Source organism: Hypanus sabinus, chromosome 8, assembly GCF_030144855.1.
Source record: "Hypanus sabinus isolate sHypSab1 chromosome 8, sHypSab1.hap1, whole genome shotgun sequence".
NCBI lineage: Eukaryota > Metazoa > Chordata > Chondrichthyes > Myliobatiformes > Dasyatidae > Hypanus > Hypanus sabinus.
The window spans coordinates 21,386,021-21,408,466 of NC_082713.1; the positions used below are offsets into that span (position 1 = coordinate 21,386,021).

At 41.7% G+C, this 22,446-nt stretch overlaps 1 protein-coding gene across 4 annotated transcripts in view; it reads left to right on the top strand.

Moving 5' to 3' along the window:
• The window catches only part of eda2r (ectodysplasin A2 receptor), a 79,724-nt gene that overhangs the window by 12,815 nt on the left and 44,463 nt on the right, over positions 1-22,446 (top strand). For all 4 annotated transcript variants that reach the window (XM_059976813.1, XM_059976812.1, XM_059976811.1 and 1 more), the window contains 2 exons: positions 5,443-5,517; positions 17,401-17,511. In XM_059976813.1, coding sequence (XP_059832796.1) covers positions 5,479-5,517; positions 17,401-17,511 — 150 coding nt within the window. In that variant the 5' untranslated portion in view covers positions 5,443-5,478. The remainder of the gene's footprint in view (positions 1-5,442; positions 5,518-17,400; positions 17,512-22,446) is intronic.

The following is a 22,446-nucleotide window of genomic DNA, read 5'->3' on the forward strand; positions in this document are numbered from 1 at the left end:
CCCTATCCCAGGCTTTCATTCCTGATGTGGGCATATATTTCTGGGAATTTAATTTGTCATAGATATATGACACTATCTGTCTTGGAGCACTCTGGATTCAACTTTAAATAGGATGGTCCTTTAAACCTGACCCCCAGGGAACCCCGTAGGCTTTACAAGCTGATCTTACTCTAAAGTAGAAAAGAGAGTGTTTATCAATATTATATTGAGATACCAGTTCTTGAAAGCTAAGGATAGTACTTGCCCCATTAATATTTGAAGAGTAGTAAAACCTTTATCCTCCCAAGTTCTGTTAGTGAATGGTTTCCCCCCAGATAGAAAATGATTACTGTTCCATAATGGAGATGATTTGCACCATACACTTTTAATTTTTAGGAATTTTTCTGCTGCTCTAAACACTTGTAGCATATGGGTTAAAATTGGACTGTAGTACAAATCACATTTTTTGGTAGACATACCTATAAGGAGAAAGTGATCTGAGTGATTTTGACAGTGGTATGATTGTTGGTGTCAGGCAGGGTGGCTTGAGTATCTCAAAAACTGCTGATCTCTTGGGATTTTCACACATAACAGTCTCTAGAGTTTACAGAGAATGGTGTGAAAACAAAGAACAAAAACTTTCAGTGAGTGGAGTTCTGTGGGTGAAGACACCTTGTTAATGGGAGAGGGGAATAGATAGACCGGTTCAAGCTGACAGGAAGGTGACAGTAGCCATGCGTTACAACAGTGATGTGTAGAAGAGCTTCTCTGAATGCACAACACATTGAACTTTGAAGTGGATGGTCTACAGCAGCAGAAGCCCACACCAGGTACCTATACCTAATAAACTGGCCACTGATCGTATGTAGCTCTGGATCCAGTTTGCAACTCTTCCTTGGATGCCATGAGCTTTTACTTTTGACCAGCTGCCAACTGGAGTTTCATCAAAAGCCTTGCTGGAGCCTGTGTAAATTACATCACATCACATGCACTGCCTTCATGAACCGTATAATTGTCTCAAGAAATACAATCCATAGTTAGACATAATATTCCTTTAAGAATGCCTTTGTCACTGTCACTAATTAATATCTGCCTTTCTTAAATGAAGGATTATACAGTCCTTCAGAATTGGTTTAAATAATTTCTCAACCACCAAAGTTAAACCAATCGGTTTGTAACTATTTGTTTATCTCTTTCTCCCTTTCTTTAAAAGAAAACTTGGTACAATGTCAGCAGGTTTCCTAATCTCTGGCCTCTGTCCAGAAGCTGAGGCGATTGGAAAACGACTGTCAGAGCCCCTGTAATTTCCTTCCTCCTTTTAGCAGTCTGGAACACATTTCATCCAGGCCTAGTGATTCATCTACATCCAAAAATGCTATTACTCTTAAAAGTTTTTCTTTTTTATTATTTTTAAATTGGTCTAATAATTCTCAGTGGTACACCTTTACCATAACATTGGTATCAGCTCCATATTCTTTGAGGAACAATTGAAAATGTTCAGTGAGAAATTTATCTCATCTCTAAACATTATTTTGTTAATCTCTAATAGGTCCTCTTTGAATGATCCTCTTGCACTCAAACTGATGATTAAAAAGAACCTTTGAAATTTATTTTATTTGGTAGGATTTTCTTCATGTCCTTTATTTTCCTAATACCTCTTTTAATGTCATCCTAGCATTTCTTATTCTCTTCCCATCTTTTGGCAGTGTTAAACTCTTGCCTGAGATAAGCTTTCTTGTTATCATTCTGTGCATCTCATTCAGGGGATAAAAGATAGTACAATCTCACCCTTTTTCTTCACACTGAGCCCCTTGAATTCCCTCCTTGACTCTTTCCCACTGCTGTGTCATTAATTTCTACTTGAGTACGTGTCTCCAGTCTGCCTTTGCTACATCACATCTTATCAAAAGAGGATTTGCCTTGCAACAATATAGACATTTTAATTCCTGTTTTATCTTTGTCCTTTCCAAAGCTATGGTAAATTGTACAATTTTTTTTTGGCAGCAATTATAATTAAATTATTCTCTCACTGATTATTCTCCAGTCGCCTGGCTTCATTATCTGATACTTGTGTAGTATTCTCCATGGCTCATCCACCTTAAAGGACATCCTTTAACAGTTCTCTGATTATGGTTCTGTAAGTTTTATAGTAAATATTTCAATAATTGAAACACCTTACTAATATTCTCCAATTTCCTTTGTTTCCTATATCAGAAGTCTGCCCACAACTTTGCTCTTCTGTCTCTCTCATTTGGATGTCTAGTTCCAGCAGCGTGATTGACTTGTTTTTTCAGTCCAGCCATTACAACTTTGAAATATCGTATGCAGTTCTGGTTGGCGCATCATAGGAAGAATGTGGAAGCTTTGGAGGGTTGTAGAAGAGGATCACTGGGATGTTGCTTGGATTAAAGAGTATTAACTGTTTGGAGAGTTTGGACAAACATGAAATGTTTTCTCTGGAGTTTCGGAAGTTGAAGGGCGAAGTGTATAAAATCATAAAGGATGTGGATAAGAAAAATTGTCAGAGTGTGGGAGTGTCAATTATTACAAAGCTTTGGTTAAATGTAAGAGAGGGAAAGTTTAAGTTAAACAAGGTTTTTTTAATGCAGAGTGGTGAGTCCAGCTGAAGCTGTGGAAGCTGAAATCAAAGGTTTCAAAGGTACATTTAATGTCAGCAAAATGTATACAATATACATCCTGAAATTCTTTTTCTTTGCAACCATACATGAAAACAGAGGAGTGCCCCAGAGAATGAATGAGAGTTAAATGTTAGAACCCCTAAGCCCCCTCAGCTTCCCCCGCTCATGTATAAGCAGCAGCAAAGCAATGACCCCCCCTTCTCCACCAGCAAAAAAAGCATCAGCACCCCCCCACCCACTGAGCACTCAAGCGTGCAGCAAAGCATCAATAAAGACTCAGACTTGCAGTACCCCAAGGACTACTCGTTCACCCAGTAATTCTGCATACCACAGGCTCTCTCTCTCCCTAATAAGGGAAAAAGAGGTGTCCCCATTTCACAGCGAGAGGGGAGACACAAATAACTCACCTGATTTAAGATGCTAAAAGTCCATTTTGTCGACTTTTCTGAGCTCTGTGCCTAAAGAACTTGCGTCTCTGGGCACACAGCCAGCAGCCAGCTGCTTTCGATCTTCCCTATACTCCTGCAACACACCAGGTTCCTGCCGAGGCACCGACTTTGAGCCACGAGATCTCAGAATCCTGAAGGCACACCAGTCTTCTAGGCCACGTTCTTGGTCTAACAAATAGCATTCCCACAGCGAACCAGAGTCAGCATGCAACTGCAGGTCAGGGTCTTCAAAAGAACCCAGAAAGGGAAAAATAGAGACATTAAAGATCGAAATAGAGCTGTGGCCGAAGATGCAAGCAAAAGAGTCACCGTTAGGTGCCATCATCTCCTAAGCTCCACTGTTTGATGGAAATTATTAAGAGGCATTTAACAGGCACAAGCACAGAAGGGGATGGAGGAACATCGACCCAGTGCAGCCAAATTGGATCAGTTTAGACTGGCAGCTTGGTTGGCACAGAGTTTGGAGGGTGCCTGGAATGCCCCGCCTGGAGTGGTGGTAGAGCCAGAAACATCAGAAACTTTTAAGAGACCGTGTAATAGGCACACAAATCTGAGGGAAATGGAGGGGTTTGGACATTGTGCAGGTAGAAGAGATCAGTTTAATTAACTGTGTGGTTACTAATTTAATGGGTTTGGCACAACATGGTGCGCCAACGGGCCTATTCTTGTGTTGTACTGGTCTATGTTCTATAAAGCATATCACAATGAACCTCGAGGCACATCCTACTCTATGATCAATGAAGACAAAAATTGTTTTTAAAGTAGTAGAATTATAGCTTTGTTGTGTGAACTCAGGTTTGGTGAGTGGGGACAGAGGACACATTACTGTTAAGTAGATTATTTATTTACAGGACAAGGCAGACACTAAACATTCAGTGAACCCTTTGAGTTACACTCGGTTACAAACTTTTTAAATTGAGTGCCTGAAGTAGCAGGACAAATCAAATACTAAACGTACACACAGTTGCAAATACTTAGCCTGGGCCCTCTTTACCTTAGCACACCGCCACTACTGACCGTTTCCCTGGCACCCTCGACTACCTGGTCCAAGGTGATTCAGAGAGTGAAAAGGTTACTGTGCGCTAGATTTAAACTCAACTGGCGCCGTGATGTTGTCAGCTAAAAACACCGTCTCCCATGGGGAGCATCTCTCAATGAGTGGGTAAATTGGACACTTACTACAACAGGTTAACATTAGCATGGGTTAACATACATCATTTAACTATACCAGGATACCAAGCAGCAGTAAGTCAAGGCAGCTGGACTTGCTCTGTCGTCTAGAAGCTGTTTCATCACTCCTCCGAGAGGCTTTTTCAATTCTAATCCATGGTGGGTAGCTTTCCGGCTTAAACTCTGCAATTAGTTTAAAGGTATACCAATCACATGGGGGTCATTAAAAGTTGTAGAGGTAATGAGGTGGTTATCTTAGCATGGGTGGAGGTGTGAACTGTTGTGGAGACGCTGGAGTAGAGATGTTATGACTGCATTGTAAGTATCTGATAGGTGCTGTTGTACTCCATCCCCTTTATTCAAGGGTGGGTTTTCCAGTCTGACAAAGAAGGCTTCTTTAACCCCGCTTTCAAACCACTTGTCCTCCCTGTCCAAAATGTGCATGTTGTTACCATCAAAGGAATGTCCCTTGTCTATTAGGCATAGATATGACTAATGACCCTCTCATTACCTCTATGACTTTTAATGATCCTCATGTGATTGTTATAACTTCAAATTACTCGGTACAGTTTATAAGTCGGAAAACTGACTGCCATGGATTAGAATGAAAAAGCCTCTCAGATGAGTGGCAAAATGTCTTCTAGATGACACTGCAAGTTTAGTTGCCTTGATTTACTATTGCTTGATATACAATGACCTGGGTGACTAGGAACCTTCATAGACATATACCAGTGATGCACAATCAATAACTCCAAAAGACTGGAAGTAGACTAAATACTGAAAGGCTTTTATTAGTTGTAAAATGGAGCACATTCATGCCGGATGACCGCCCTGGACTGTGGGAGGAGCGGTGACACAATCGCCTTTATACAGGGGTCTGTGGGAGGAGCCACAGGAGCAGTCAGCAGAGGGGCATGTCCAGACAGATGTACATGGTTTATCACAACCAGGATGCCAGAACGCATCCAGGATTCCTTGGAAGACCCATGCTTAGCTTTACTTTGTGTGAATTAATGCTATAGCCACGTTCAGCAACACAGTAGCGGGGGCAGAGGGATAACCCAGTCAATTCACCACTGGATCATGCTTCAGAGTTCTCTAATTATACATAAATGAGGGGAAAAAACTTACCTCACACCAGGAGTAAGAAGGATGAATTGCTGGATTTCCAGAACCAGATGATAAAAGTTGTGCTTGATTTTCAGGTTAGAAGTCCTGGCTATCAGGAAGAAGAATTGGAAATGGGACTGTTGTGTGAGCTCCTCGTTTTCTTCAGTCTGGTATGTATTTGTAGTGTGTGGAATTGTGGAGATGCCTTTAAGTATAGAGTGTACCATATGGTATGATGGATGACCGTCCAGTGAAGACTGTGATTGATGTGGGTGTGGATCATTACTTAATGGATTGTAACATTCATAGTATCAGAGAATCAGAACACTACAGCACAGAAACAGGCCCTTTCACCCATCTAGTCCATGCCAAGCTATTATTCTGTCTATTCACAATGACCTGCACCTTGACCATAGCCCTCCATTCCCCTCCCATCCAAATCGAACCTGTATCCACCATTTCTGCTGGTTTCACACTATCACCACCCTCTGAGTGAAGAAGTTCCCCCTCTAGTTCACCTTTCACCCTTAACCGATAACCAGTAGTCTTGTCTCAATGGCAAAGCCTGCTTGCATTTACCCTATCTATGCCCCTTATAATTTTGTATGCCTCTATCAAATCTCTGCTCCTTCTGCTACATTCCAGGGAATAAAGTCCTGATCTATTTAATCTTTCCCTGTAACTCAGGTCCTGAGGTCTTGGTAGCATTCTTTTAAAATTTCTCGGCATTCCTGAGCAGTTTTCAGTGTGACTCAAAACCAGTTATACACTGGGGAGGGGGCTGCAAACTGTTGGGGAAACATCTGGCATTGTTCAGTATGATATGTGAGATGACAAATATGGATGCCACTCACATTGTGCTTTAATTTGGTGGCAATTCATAGTGTTGGAGTAGTGCCCGGGTATCTCCAGTATCTTCTGTGCAAGTGTTCCTTCAACTTGTACAACGGCATTGTTGAGTATAGGTGTATTTTTTCACTTGTTTGAGAGCCAAGCTATTTCCTATCAGAGGACCAGTGCCCTCTGCACTTAAGCTGATAGGAGAGGAAAGTGAGCCATAGCAGAAAGGGGAGGGGGATGGGGGTTGATAATATAATCATGTAACAATTACAGCACGGAAACAGGCCATCTCAGCCCTTCTAGTCCGTGCCGAACGCTTACTCTCACCTAGTCCCACCTAACTGCACTCAGCCCATAACCCTCCATTCCTTTCCTGTCCGTATATCTATCCATTTGTTTTTTAAATGACAGGTAATAGCTAGGTTAGAAGAGAGGGGAATAGAAAAGGAGGAAAGCGCAGAAACTTATTTGGGGGGGGGTGGAAAAGGTGGTGATGGTGGTGTTGGATGTGAAAGAGCAGACTAATCCATTGAAATTTACTCCTGTCTATATGTTCCTCCTTGCCAGAGGATCTAGATCAGGCATGGGCAAAGTACGGCCCGCAGGCCATATGCGGCCGGTTAAGCTTTTTAATCCGGCCCGCAGAACTTGATGAAATTATATTAATAAACCTTGTTAACGTTTTTTCCCCGCAATTCTGGCGTTTTCCCAATAGATGACGCACTCTATATACATTGACCTTTGTGAGGTGCAGTGTATTACTCCACATTTGCGCTTTACTCTTTGTTCGGCTCGACCTATTTGTGTGAACAGGCGTTCAGCGTCATGAACATCAACAAAGCCAGCCACAGATCCAAGTTAACTGACCAACACCTCAGATCCATCCTAAGAATCGCCACAACAAAACTAAATCCAGACTTTGATGCGCTGGCTAAAAATGGAGACCAACAACACTGTTCCCACTGAAATTAAAAATAAGTTTCTTCGTTGTGTTATGTAAAAAATGCATTTGAAAATATTTTTTTCAATAATCCTTACATGTTACATGTCATTTCTGTTAAGTGATGGACATGAGTAGTGCGCAGGTGCACGTTCGTTCTCAAAATAAAAAATGCGCTCCAGATCAAATAATGCGCTTTGCATACTGGCGCGCTGTCATTGTTCTGTCTTTGTGCTGGTCGTTGTTGAGTTTTGGCACGGGGGACAATTGAATAAGAAGGAGCAGGACAAGTAGACCTGCATCTCCTACCGTTTTTGAAATAAAGACAGTCAGGAGGAGAGTGATGATGATAATATCTTGAAGGATAACAGAATTTTCAGTGCTTTAAAATAATAACTGTTACTATTAAAAAAAGCTGTATTTTATTCATTTAATTTTCAGTGTTTTAAAAGTCATTTCAATAAATAGCTAAATACCATGGGACTTCAAAGACAGATATTTTGTTGTAATGCATTTGTTCATTTTCAATTGAAATTAAAGCACATGTTTTCTACATATCCCATGATATTTTATTTTCTCTTATGAGGTGTATTACCAAAACACTCCGTCCATCTGCTCCTGGTCCGGCCCCCCTGTCAAATTTTAGAACCCTTTGTGGCCCACAAGTCAAAAAGTTTGCCCACCCCTGAGCTAGAGCTTAGCAACCATATAGGAATCTCATTCACAAGTTGTTAAACAAAGGGGGCCCCTGACTCTTTGAAAAGAGCATATCAACTAGCAGAGATTAGTGAGTCCACCCAGGTCCACGACAGCATGTCGAAGTTAGTGTGACAATTGTGCTTTGCACAAGGTTACCTTCTGAAGAGGACCTTTTAATGATTAAAGTGCTTCAAGTAAAGATATTCCTTTAGTTATGGGATGGGTGTAGCCATTGCCTACATGATGGACTCGGGCAGTGAGTTCTTGACTGTGTCTGCTTCCCACACCCTCGCCGCCAGTGAGGAAATTGTGGAGGTCGCAAGAGAGGCTACGGCCATCAATTTGGCTTTACCCAATTTCAGATTTCATTTGTTGGGCATCACTTCACTTTGGTCAAAGGTTCTAAACCACTCTGGCAAATTTCAAACCAAAGCTGGCCATTCCAGAGTCTGGGACTGCCTGATGATTTGTTACATCTGAACCACATTTTTGAGTACTGCACCTCAGTACAAAGTACTGGTGGAGATGAAACCCAGTTGCTTGTGAGGGGTGGCAGTATTATTTGGACCTGGGTACTTTACAGCTGCAGGTTGTTGAGTATGATTTTTCAGTGATGGCTGAGGAAGTTGCTGGGGACTTGCAGGAATGTTCCTTTGATGGAGATGTATGAATATACCTTGCTGAGGTGTGAGAGGGTCTAGAGACCCAGTCCATCTTGCAGAGGCAGCATGAGCTTTTGGTCAGTCATGGTTGTATGACATGAAGCCACAAAACAGTGATTAGAGTTCTAGTGTTAAATAGACAATAGACAATAGGTGCAGAAGTAGACCATTCGGCCCCTCGAGTCTGCACCGCCATTCTGAGATCATGGCTGATCATTCACTATCAATACCCAGTCCCTGCCTTGTCCCCATATCCCTTGATTCCCCTATCCATCAGATATCTATCTAGCTCCTTCTTGAAAGCATCCAGAGAATTGGCCTCCACCGTCTTCCGAGGCAGTGCATTCCACACCTCCACAACTCTCTGGGAGAAGAAGCTCTTCCTCAACTCTGTTTTAAATAACTGACCTCTTATTCTCAATCCATGCCCTCTGGTACTGGACTCTCCCAACATCTGGAACATATTTCCTGCCTCAATCCTATCAAATCCTTTAATTATCTTAAACGTTTCAATCAGATCCCCTCTCAATCTCCTCAATTCCAGCGTGTACAAGCCCAATCTCTCCAATCTCTCTGCGTAAGACAGCCCTGCCATCCCAGGAATCAACCTAGTGAATCTACGCTGCACTTCCTCAATTGCCAGAATGTCCTTCCTTAAACCTGGAGACCAAAACTGTGCACAATATTCCAGGTGTGGTCTCACCAGGGCCCTGTACAAATGCAAAAGGACATCCTTGCTCTTGTACTCAATTCCCCTTGTAACAAAGGCCAACATTCCATTTGCCCTCTTCACTGCCTGTTGCACTTGCTCATTCACCTTCATTGACTGGTGAACTAGGACTCCTAGGTCTCTTTGCATTTCTCCCTTACCTAACTCTACACCGTTCAGACAATACTCTGCCCTCTTGTTCCTGCTTCCAAAGTGGATAACTTCAAATTTATTCACATTGAATGACATCTGCCAAGTATCTGCCCACTCACCCAGCCTATCCAAGTCTCCCTGTATTCTCCTAACGTCCTCTTCGCATGTCACACTGCCACCCAGTTTAGTATCGTCTTGAGAACGAGGGCATGAACCCAGATGTAGTGGTCCATGTAGGGACCAACGATGTAGGTAAGGTGAGTGAGGGGGTCCTGCTTAGGGAGTTAGCTGAAAGGTAGGACCTCCAGGGTGACAATCTCGGGATTGCTACCTGTGCCACGTGCGAGTGAGGCGAAGAATAGAATGATTATGCACATTAATACGAGGCTGAGAGCATGGTGCAGGAAGGAAGGGTTCAGGTTTTTGGATAATTGGTCTTTGTTCCAGGGACATTGGGATCTGTTTCGAAGGGATGGTCTACATCTGAACCAGAGGGGTACTAACATTCTTGCAGGAGTGTTTGCCAGTGCTGCTCGGGGAGGGGGGCAGGGATCCAGATCCAGAGGGTTGGTCAGAAGGAGCATGGGATTAAATGTGTACAAGGTTTGGGTGATCTTGAGAAGGTCATCAAAATTCAGGTGCAATTAGCCCGATGGAAGTTCAAGGAGCTGGGTTAGGTACAGTAGACAGTGTTTTAAGCAAAGAGAGGAGGAATGGGCTAAGAATTCTATACTTGAATGCGTGTAGTGTCAGAAATAAGACAGATGAGCTTGAAGCTCAGATGAAAATGGGGAACTACGATATTGTTGGGATAACGGAGACATGGCTGCAAGGGGATCAGGCCTGGGAATTGAGTGTACCAGGGTATACGTGCTATCGTAGAGACAGAAATATGGGAAGAGGGGGTGGGGTGGCCCTGTTGGTGAGGAATGAGATTCAGTCCTTAGCAAGAGGTGACTTGGGAACAGGGGAAGTAGAGTCTGTGTGGATTGAGCTGAGGAACAGTAAGGGTAAAAAGACCCTAATGGGTGTCGTGTACAGGCCCCCAAACAGTAACGTGGATATTGGGTACAAGTTGATTAGGGACTTAACATTGGCATGTGCTAAAGGTAATGCAGTCGTTATGGGAGATTTCAACATGCAGGTGAACTGGGAGAATCAGGTAGGTGCTGGACCCCAGGATAGGGAGTTTGTGGAGTGTCTAAGGGATATATTTTTGGAACAGCTTGTGCTTGAGCCAACCAGGAACGAGGCTATTTTGGACTTGGTGATGTGTAATGAACAGGAATTGATAAGTGATCTTGAAGTAAAGGAGCCATTAGGAAGTAGTGATCATAACATGATAAGTTTTTATCTACAATTTGAGAGGGATAAGGGCAGATCAGAGGTGTCAGTGTTGCAATTAAATAAAGGAGACTACGGAGCCCTGAGGGAAGAGCTGGCCAAAGTTAAATGGGTGGATGCCCTGGCAGGAAAGACAGTGGATCAGCAGTGGCAGATATTCTTGGGGATAATACAAAAGATGCAAAAGCAGTTCATTCCAATGAGAAGGAAGGATTCAAAGAGGGGTAAGGGGCCACGGTGGTTGACAAAGGAAGTCAGAGATTGTATAGCATTAAAGAAAAAGAAGTATGACAGGGCTAAGATGAGTGGGAATACAGATGATTGGGAAAGATTTAAGGAACAGCAGATCTTAACTAAAAAAGCAATACTGAGAGAAAAAATCAGGTATGAGCTCAGTCTAGCCAGGAATATAAAAGGGGATAGCAAAAGCTTTTTTAGCTATGTGAAGAGAAAGAAGATAGTTAAGAACAATGTTAGCCCCTTGAAGAATGAATTGGGAGAAATTGTTATGGGAAACAGGGAAATGGCAACAGAATTTAATGCGTACTTTAGATCTGTCTTCACCAGGGAGGACACAAGCAATCTCCCAGGTGTATGGATGGGCCAGGGTCATAAGATATCAGAGGAATTGAGACAGATTGACATTAGGAAAGTATCTGTGATGAGTAGACTGGTAGGACTGAAGGCTGATAAATCACCGGGTCCAGATGGTCTGCATCCGAGGGTTCTAAAAGAGGTGGCTCAGGAAATTGCGGATGCATTGGTAATCATTTTCCAATGTTCCTTAGATTCAGGATCAGTTCCTGAAGATTGGAGAGTGGCTAATGTTATTCCACTTTTCAAGAAGGGAGGGAAGGAGAAAACGGAGAACTATCGCCCTGTTAGCCTAACGTCAGTTGTGGGGAAGATGCTTGAGTCCATTATTAAGGACGAAATAGTGGCACATCTTGATGGCAGTAATAGGATTAGGCTGAGCCAGCATGGATTTACCAAGGGCAAATCATGCTTGACTAATCTGTTGGAGTTTTTTGAGGGTGTAACAAGGATGTTAGACGAGGGTAAGCCAGTAGATGTTGTGTACCTAGATTTTCAGAAGGCATTCGATAAGGTACCACATAGGAGATTGGTGAGTAAAATCAGAGCTCATGGCATTGGGAGCAGGGTTTCAACATGGATAGAAAACTGGTTGGCAGATAGAAAGCAAAGGGTAGCAGTGAATGGGTGTTTCTCGGACTGGCTGGAGGTGACTAGTGGGGTACCACAGGGCTCTGTATTGGGACCACAGCTCTTTACGATTTATGTCAACGATTTAGATGAGGGCATTGAAAACTATATCAGCTATTATATATATATATATATATATATATATATATATATATATATATATATATATATATATATATCAACTATATCAGTATTAAAGGAACAGGACCTTTTGTCTACCTTACATTGAGGTAGAGTAGCACATCACAGTACAGGCCCTTTAGCCTATGATGTGCTGACCTTCTAATCTACTCCAAAATCAGTCTAAAATCCTTCTACTATAAAATCCTTCCCTGTCAAAGAGCCCTCCATTTTTGTTGCCCGTTAAAGGTTTTTTTTTAAATGTCACTAATGTAACTGCCTCTACCCCTACCCCTACCCCTGGCAACACTTTCCATACATCTACCACTTTTTGTATATACAGTCGGCCCTCCTTATCCGTGGGTTCCGCATGCATGGATTCAACCAGCCGTGGATCGGGAAAACCTGGAAGTTCTCTCTCCAGCACTCATTGTTTGCGCATTGCTCTTTCGCCTCACATCTCATGTACAGACTTTTTTCTTGTCATTATTCCCTAAACAATATAGTATAACAACCAATTACATAGCATTTACATTGTATTAGGTATTATAAGTAATCTAGAGATGATTTAAAGTATACGGGAGAATGTGCGTAAGTTATATGCAAATACTGTGCCATTTTATATGTGGAACTTGAGCATTTGCATTTTTTAGTATCCGCGAGGGGTCCTGGAACCAATCCCCTGCGGATAAGGAGGGCAGACTGTATTTAAAAAGCTTATCTCTGACATGCCCTCTGTACTTTGTTCCAATCACCTTAAGATTATTTCCCCTTGTATTAACTGTTACTGCCATGGGGAAAATTACTTGATTTATGCCTCTTATCATTTTACACACCTGTATCGATTCGTATCTCATCCATTTTCCCTCCAAAGAGAAAAGTCAAACCATACAAATTATCCTCAATATAGGCAGTGTTTTGGTAACCCTCTACACCCTCCTTAAAGCTTCCACATCCTTCCTATAATGAGGCAACATGAAATAAACGCTATACTCCAAGTGTGGTGTAATCAGGGTTTTATAGAGCTGCTATATTACCATTAAAGTTATTCAACTTGACTATGGCAACCACCAAGCACCCACTTAATATTAATCCCTTTTATCACCAATTGGTCTGTAGCCCTTAATGTCTCAAAATCTCAAGTGCATATCTATGCACTTGAAGTGTGGCAAGTTCAACTTGCTACCTGTTTCAACTTTTACTGCAGGTCATTTATATCAAAGTTCAAAGTGAAATTTTTTATTGGCTTACCTACATATCACCACATACAACCCTTAGATTCTTATTTATGCTTAACAAATCTATAGAACAGTAACTGTAAACGTAGAACATAGAATAGTACAGCACATTACAGGCCCTTCGGCCCATGATGTTGGGACGACCCTCAAACCCTGCCTCCCATATAACCCCCCCCCCCACCTTAAATTCCTCCATATACCTGTCTAGTAGTCTAGGAACACCAGGAATTATAAACTGTAAACAAATGTGGATATAAATAACGAGCATGAAATAACAATATAACAGAGTCCTTAAATGAGTGTAGCTATCCCCTTTTGTCCAAGAGCCTGATGGCTGAAGGGTAGTAATTGTACTTGAACCTGGTACCTTGTACCTGTTGGCAGCAGCGAGGAAAGAGCATGCCTTGGTGGTGAGGATCTTTGATGATTATTGCTTTTCTACGGCAACTTTTCATGTAGATGTGTTCAGTGGTTGGGAGGGTTTTACCTGTGATGTACTGGGCTAATTCCACTACTTTTGTAGGATTTTCTGTCTCAAGGCATTGGCGTTCCCATACCAGGCCATAATGCAGCCTGTTAGCACAGTTGCTGCCGCACATCTAGAGAAGTTTGTCAAGGTTTTTGATGACATGCCAAACCTTTGCAGACTCTTGAGGAAATAGAGCTGCTGTCTTGCTTTCTTCACAATTATATTTTTTCTGTATATGATGGGTTCAGGACAGGCCCTCTGAGATAGTGACACCCAGGAATTTAACGTTACTGACCCTCTCCACCTCTGATCCTCCGGTGATTACTGGCTCATAGACCTCTGGTTTCCCTCTCCTGAAGTCTACAGTCAGTTTCTTGGTCTTGCTGATATTGAGTGAGAAGTTGTTGTTACGACACCAAACTCCCTCCTGTCTGCTAATTCATCACCATCCTCGATACAGCCTACAACAGTGGTGTCATCAGCAAACTAGGATGTGGTGTTGGATCTGTGCTGAGCCACACAATCATGGGGGTAAAGCAAGTACAGCAGGCAGCGAAGTACACATCCCTGCGGTGCTCCTGTGCTGATGGAATTTGTAGAGGAGACGTTTTTGCCAATCTGAACGGACTGGTGTGTACAAATGGGGAAATCCTGGATCCAATTGCACATGGGGGCATTGAGGCCTAGGTCTTGGAGTTTACTGATTAGTTTTGAGGGGATGATGTGTTAAATGCTGAGCTCTAATGGATGAAGAGCATCCTGATGTATGCATTTTTGCTGTCCAGATGTTCGTGGGTTACCACGCTCTTCTTGGACACCGGTACAACTGAATCCTCATTGAAGCAGATGGGTACCACACGTAGCCAGAGCAAGAGGGTGAAGATGTCAGTGAATACACCAGCCAGTTCAGTTGGTTGGCACAGGTCTTCATTACTCAACCAGGTACTCCATCTGGACCAGATGCTTTCCTTGGATTTGCTCTCTTGAAGGCAGACTGCTTGTCACCTTCAGATACCAAGACGAAAGAATCATCAGGAGATATGGGGATGTGTGATAGTTCCGTCCAGTACTGGTGATCAAAGTGAGCATAGGAGGCACTGGGCTCATCTGCAAGTGAAGCTCTTCTGTCCCCAATGTCACAAGAATTAGCTTTGTGGGAAGGTGTGGCATTCAAACCATACCAGAGCTTTTGAACATCCTTCGTTGATTCCAGTCTAGTCCAGAATCCCCACTTTGCCTAAGAGATGACTTCCAGGAGATCATATCTGCACCTCTTGTAGCATTCTTGATCTCCAGACTTGAATGCCTCTGATCTGGCTCTCAGCAGATTCCGGATTTCATTGTTCATCCAGGGCTTCTGATTGGAGGAAAACCCTGAATGATTTTGTGGGGACACACAGAACCCTTGTGGTCATTCGGATACTCAGATGAGTTCTTGAACACAGCCCAGTCCACTAATTCAAGGCAATCCTGTAACCATTTCTCAGCCTTCCACGACCACCTCTTAATTGTCTTGCTCTCTGGAACCTTGCTCTTCAGGCTCTTTCTGTATGCAGGTAGTAGGAGTACAGCCAAATGATACGACTTGCCAAAATGCGGTCTTGGGAGGGAATGACAGGCATTCATTATCATGGTGTAGCAGTGGTCTAGTGTGTTGGGACCTCTGGTGTTACAGGTTACCTGCTGGTGATAATTGAGCAGCGTTTTCTTCAAATGGGCCTGTTTAAAGTCGCCATCTATAATTTGAAGTGTGTCGGAATGAGCTGTTTCTTGTTTACAGATAACATTGTGCAGTTTCTCGAGTGCTTGCTTTAATCGGCTGTTGGTGGTATTGAATCTGCAGACAGGGTCACGGCTGAGAACGCCTGAGGCAAATAAAATGGTCTACGTTTAATCGTTAGAATTTCTGAATCAGAGGAGCAAGAAGTTGACATAACACCAATGTCCATGCACCAACAGGAACAGATTAAAAAGCATATACCGCCTCCTCTTTCCTTACAGGAATTCACGGTTCGATCCATTCTGAAAACTGTAAAACATTCTGGTCATATCACTGCATCCAGTGTATCCACATTTAACCAAGTTTCAGTGTAACAAACAATTGAGATTGGTCTCATTTGCCTCTGATACAGTAGCCTTGACATGAGATGATCAATCTTTTTTATCCCAGTGACTGCACATTCGCTAACAAGATGCTAGGTAAAGGAGGCTTCATCCCTCTATGCTTCAGCCTGGTTTGAATTTTGCCTCTCCTGCTGTGTTTTCGTCACAACTGTGAGATGTAACACGGGATAACATACAGTAGAGCTAGACATCTGACTCCAAATAGCTTTACTAGAAGGCATTGCCCCAGAGGTTTTCCAACAAATACGTGTTATATTGGATCATTTTTCACAATAAATGAATGAGTATAATGTGTTTTGTGTTATTTATTTAATTGAGTTATCTATCTTGTTTTAGGTCTTGCATGAAGATCTGATCATATTTTAGGTCATACTTGTGCAAAAATAGAGAAACTTCGACAGGGTTCATAAACTTCCTAGCACCACTGTAAAACAATAAAATAAAATTATAAAATTAAAAACATTCACTTGGTTAGGAAGTACTGATTTACTGGATAATCTGTCAAGTACACACTGCACACATCATCCAACGTGTTGAGGGACTTGCACACTAAAACTAACCGTACAATATACATATAACCAAAGTAAGAGCATTGTCTGAATGGCACAATCTATATAATTGTGCTACATGCCAACATTGAGGAATGAAATCACTTTTCCAAGAGAAAACACAACACTTCTTTTGGCTCAGCACCAATTGTCTGTGCAACTATTGCAGAGAATGGCTTGTATAGAATAGGACAATACAATACAGGAAGAGGTTTTCAGTCCTCAGTGGCTGTGCTGAACATGATGCTGAATTATACAGTTTCCCTGTACTTGAATTTAAAACCCTTAGTTACCCTGGGAGGGAATTCACACTCCTTTATCTGGACCAGTGCTCCAGAGTTTGGCTGTTAATCCGGTAACTAACACTACCTGTTATTACTGGAGCTATCATCACTGGTGTGGATGTGAACTTCACTGTGCCCAGATTGGGGCTGGAGGAGCGTTGTTTCATGATGACAGGGGCACACTGACACCTGGCTGCCATTTTGACCTTCTCCGTGCAAAGAGTTTCTGCTGAGCACAGGCATATAAAAATGGAGCATGAGTTTCGCTCAGTGCGGGTTTTGAACCTTGCCAAAATGCCGTTCTGGGATTGGAAATGTACGCACTAGGATTGGACCAGGCCTGGACTGTTTCCTTGAGTTTACCCACAGAACAGCTAGATTTATGACTGCCCAGACTACTTGTTTAACCTTTCATTTGAGAACTCTTTTATTCTATTGAGGGTTTGTCAGAGCTGCTCGTATATTTTCACCCCATGTCAGAACTGCCACTACTTGGTATTAATGTAATTGGAGCTGTCATCACCTGAAAGAAGTGTTTCGTTCTTATTGATACAGTCCCTGTGTAAATATGTTAAAATAACATTTTAAAAAAAACAGTGAAATGATCAGACTCTTAGTTCATGAGTACTAGCTGTGTGCCAAGGAAGTATCTGTACAAAGTTAAAACATGCATAATCTATCTCTTTTTGACTTCTCCAGCTACTCAATGTCTTTGCCAGCTTGAATACTTGCCAGGAGAATGAGTACGTGGATGTCGATGGAAACTGCAAATTGTGTAAGGAGTGTGGACCAGGACAAGAAGTGTCGAAGGTATGCAGCTGTCCAGGGAGCTTGCAATGTGTCCACTCTGCAAGGGTTGCAAAATGTACTGCAGAACTGGTGATCTAAAATTAACAGCCAAAAATGCCAGAAATGCTCACTGGGTCAAGCTTGCGAGTAGAGAGAGCAACACAACCAAAAAAAAAAAATTCCAGTCAATGATTTGAAATGGCTGCTCATATCAATTCTGATAGGAAAGCCATTGGCTTGAACTGTTAACTGTGTTTCTGACTCTGAAGTGTGAACTACTTATGGTGAGAAAACCCTTTGATATACAAATCTTTATTCTTTTACTGCATTGACATGATCAATTCTAAAGTTTTTCTAAGAACCAATAAAATAAATTGATATATCGGCTTAGAATTGGCAGCAAGTGGCTTGGTGACTGCCTATATTATGAAGGAACTGGGATGAGAATCTCAGTAAGCAAGGAGAGCTCTGACTTGACTAGTGAATCATTGTAGATAGAGCTAAGGAACTGCAAGGGTATAAATACACTGATGGGAGTTGTATACAGACCCCCAAACAGTAGTAAAGTTGTGGTCTACAAATTACAATGAGAGATAGAAGATGTATGCCAGAGGGCAATGTTACAATAGTCATGGGGGACTTCAATATGTGGGTAGATTGGGAAAATCAGGTTGGTGCTGGATTACAGGAAAGGGAATTTCAAGAGTACCAACGAGATGGTTTTTTGGAGCAGCTCATGGTTGAGCCCACTAGAAGATCAGCTATTCTGGATTGGGTGCTGTGCAATGAACCAGAATTGGTTAAAGACCTTAAGGTAAAATAACCCTTAGGGGCAAGTGATCATAATATGGTCAAATTCACCCTGAAATTTGAGAAGGTGAAGCTAAAGTCAAATGTATCAGTATTACAGTGGAGTAAAGGGAATTACCAATGCATGAGGGAGAAGTTGGCCAGAATTGATTGGAAAGGAACACTGGCAGGAATGACGGCAGAGCAGCTGGAGTTTCTGGAAGCAACTTGGAAGGCACAGGATATATATTTTCCATTGAGGAAGAAGAATTTTAAAGGCAAGATAACACAACTGTGGCTAATAAGAGAAGTCGAAGCTAACATAAAAGCCAAAGAAAGGGCATATAATAGAGCAAATATTCGTGGGAAGTTAGATTGGAAAGTTATTAAAAACCAACAGAAGGCAACTACAAACGTTTGTAAATAAATCATTAAGAAGGTAAAGATGGAATACAAAACTAAGATAGACAGTAATATTAAAATGGATACCAAAAGATTCTTTAGATACATAAAGTGTAAAAGAGAGGCAGGAGTGGACATCGGGAACAAGGAAATGTCAGACGAACTGATTAAGTATTTTGCATCAGTCTTCACTGTGGAAGACATGAGTAGCATGGAGGAAGTTCCAGGTGTCAGGAGTCACGAAGCATTTGAAGTTACTATTACTGGAGAGAAGATTCTTGGGAAACGGAAAGGTCCTGAAGGTAGATAAGTCACCTTTTGATTGACAGTAAATGAACTTAATCAGTGTAGACATCTGGAGCATATAATGAACTGCCTTCATACAATCTTTTTGATGATTGTATCCTCCAAATCTTTAAATTCATTGTAACACTCAAGATGATAGTCGATACCTTTAAATTCTTCATAGTTTCTAACTTGTTGAAGTAGTGAAATAATTTCATTTTCACTCTAGCTGTTTTTGGCATCTTCAAGTCTTGAACCATGGTGAGCAAAAGTTCTGAATTGTCTTACTATTTATTTCTTGCTAACTATCAGTGACAAAATTCACTGATTATTCTTTTTGAACACCAACACATAACCGACACTATTTAAAAACTGTTCACTCTAAGTGCAGTTTCTAACAGCTACAGGGGTGAATGTGACTGACACTAGTTATAAACTGTTCCGCAACAATTTCCTGCCCCAATTAAGCAGCATTATGTCCCAAATAAACAAAAGGAGTCCCAAATGTTTTCTTGATTAGTTTTTGTTCTTTGAAGAGTTGTCCCAAAAAATTGGCTGCCCTGATTAACTGATGTTCCAATGAATCGGAATCCACTGTATTTTCAGAGTTAGTGGTCCACCCAACATATTGTTGGCAAATGTTCAATTTTGGTGGGTGCCAGTGATCGTCGATTGGAGTTCAATTCCAGCCACGATCTGCAAGCAGTTTGGACATTATCACTGTGACCTGTGGGTTTCCACTGGTTGCTCCAGCTTTCTTATACATTCCAAAGATGTATGGTTAGGGTTAGCAGGTTGTGTGTCTATTATGATGACACTGGAAGCACAGTAACACTTGTGGACTGCCCCACGCACAAACTTCGCTGATTTGATTTGACACAAGCAATACATTTCACTGTATGTTTTGATGTTTCAATGTACATGTGACAAATAAAGCTAATCTTTCTTTAAATACAAATTAATTGCATGAATTTGGCAATTAAAATACAGCACTTGAAACACTTAAAATTTGCATATTTTCAAATCAAGTCAATTCCTTCAACAAGGTGAATGTTAATTGGAACTTGTATCTCTTCCTCATGACTTTCCACTCTGTACAAATGAATGGGGTTATTGAATGTACATCAGTTGAACTTGGTAGGTATACACTGGGTTCTGAGGCAAACTGTGCTCTGCCATTCAAAGTGGCCATGGTGGACCTGTCTCTGGAGATGCTTGGAATTTCTCCAATTTCACATGACTCCCTTGGATCATAAGCTTCCTCACATCAATGGGAGTAAATGTTGGCAATTTTGGGGCATTGAATTTATTGCACAATGCACAGGTTGCTCAAATTTTGCCAGAAACCCAGTGGCACTCTGGCATCTTGGGAATATTAATTTGATAATGCCTCTGCCTCGTTCTTTATCTCCAACAATTACTCCTGTTTAACATTGAGGGTACTGAAGCCCAGGGAGTGTAAGAATAGGATGATTTGGCAGATGAATGTATGGCTCAGGAACTAGAGCAAGGGGCAATGTTTCAGATTGCTGGATCATTAGGAGCTCTTCTGGGAAAGGTATGACCTGTACAAAAAGAACACGTGGCATCTGAAACAGAGGGGGACCAACATCCGTGCAGGAAGGTTTGCTAGACGTATTGGGGAGGGTTTAAACTAATTTGGCGGGGGATCGGTACCAGTGTGATAGAGCTTAAGGATGGGCAGTTGGTATTTAAGCAGCTAATAAGACTGTGAAGAAGGATAGGCAGATGGTAGGGCAAAATTTTATTCAGTGGAATGAACTACATTGTAGCATGGGGGTAAAATGGAAAAGGACGCGGAATGCAGGACTGAAGGGGATATATTTGATTGCCCACAGTATACAGAATAAGGTAGATGATCTTTTAGTGCAGTTAGAGATTGGCGGGTATGACGTTGTGTGCCTCACTGAGTCATAGCTGAAAGAAGATCATAGTTGGGATCATTGGTGTTGTACCATAAGGACATACAGATGGGGTGGAGTGACTCTGCTGGTAAAAAAATTGAAATCAAATCATTAGAAAGAATTGGCATAGGATCAGAAGATGTAGAATCCTTGTGGGTAGTGTTAAGAAACCACAAGGGTAAAAAGACCCTGATGGAAGTTATATAAAGGGCTTTGAACAGCAGCCAAGGATATGTGATACAAATTACAACAGGAAATAGAAGAGGTATGTAAAAAGGGCAATGTTACAATAATCATGGTGCATTTCAATATGCCTGTGGATTGGGAAATCAGATTAGTGCTGGATCCCAAGGGAGAGTATTTCTGGACTGTCTACAAGATGCCTTTTTAGTGCAGCTTGTGGTAGAGCCCATCAGGGGAAAGTCAATTCTGGATTGGGTGTAGTGTAATAAACCAGATTTAATTAGGGAGCTTGAGGTAAAGGAACTCTTAGGGGTCAGTGATCATAATATGATAGAATTCATCCTACAGTTTGAGAGGGGAAAGATAAAGTCAGATGTATCGATGTTACAGTGGAGAAAAGGGAATTGCAGAATGAAAGAGAATTCTAGCAGGGATGAAGGTAGAACAACAATGGCTGGTAGATATTCAGAATTGATACATCCCTAACAGTGAAGAAGTATTCTAATTAGAGAATGGCACAACTATGGCTGACAAGGAGAGACAAATACGGCATAAAAACATAAAAGTGGGTATATGACATAGCAAAAATTAGTGGCAAGTTAGAAGATTGAGAAACTTTTAAAAACTAACAGAAAGCAAGTTAAAAAAAAAACCTGTAAGGAAAGAAATATTGAAATAAGGAAGTAAGGTAGCCAATTATATAAAATACGATACCAAATGTTTCTTCAGATATATAAAGAGCTAAAGAGAGATGAGAGCAGTTATCAGACTACTGGAAACTGACATTGGAGAGGTGTAATTTGGGACAAAGAAATGACGGACAAACTTAATGAGTATTTTATGTCACATCACGGTGGAATACACTAACAGTATGGCAGAAATGTGAGTGTATCAGGGAGCAGAAGTGAGGGTAGTTGCTATAACAAAGGAGAAAGTGCTTGGGAAGCTGAAAGATCTGAAGGTAGAGGACCAGATGGACTATACTCCAGGGATACTGAAAAAGCTTAAGAGATTCTTGCAGCATTAGTAATGATCATATACACAAGAAAGTCTGTAGCTTCTGGAAATTCAAAGCAAAGCACACAAAATGCTGGGAGAACTCAGCAAGCCAGGAGCAACAATGGAAGAGAACAAGCGAACCAACGGTCGATGTTTTGGGCTGAGACTCTTCTTTGGGACTGAGAGGAGGGGGCAAGATGCCCAAATAAAAAGGTGGGGGAGTGGAAAGAGAGGAGAAACTACATACTGGAATGTTTCCAGTGGATTAGAAGATTGCAAATGCCACTCCCTCTGGAGGGAGGGAGGAAGACAGAAGAAAGGAAATTATAGCCCAGTAAATCTGAGTTAAGTGGTTGGGAAGCTTTTGGAATCC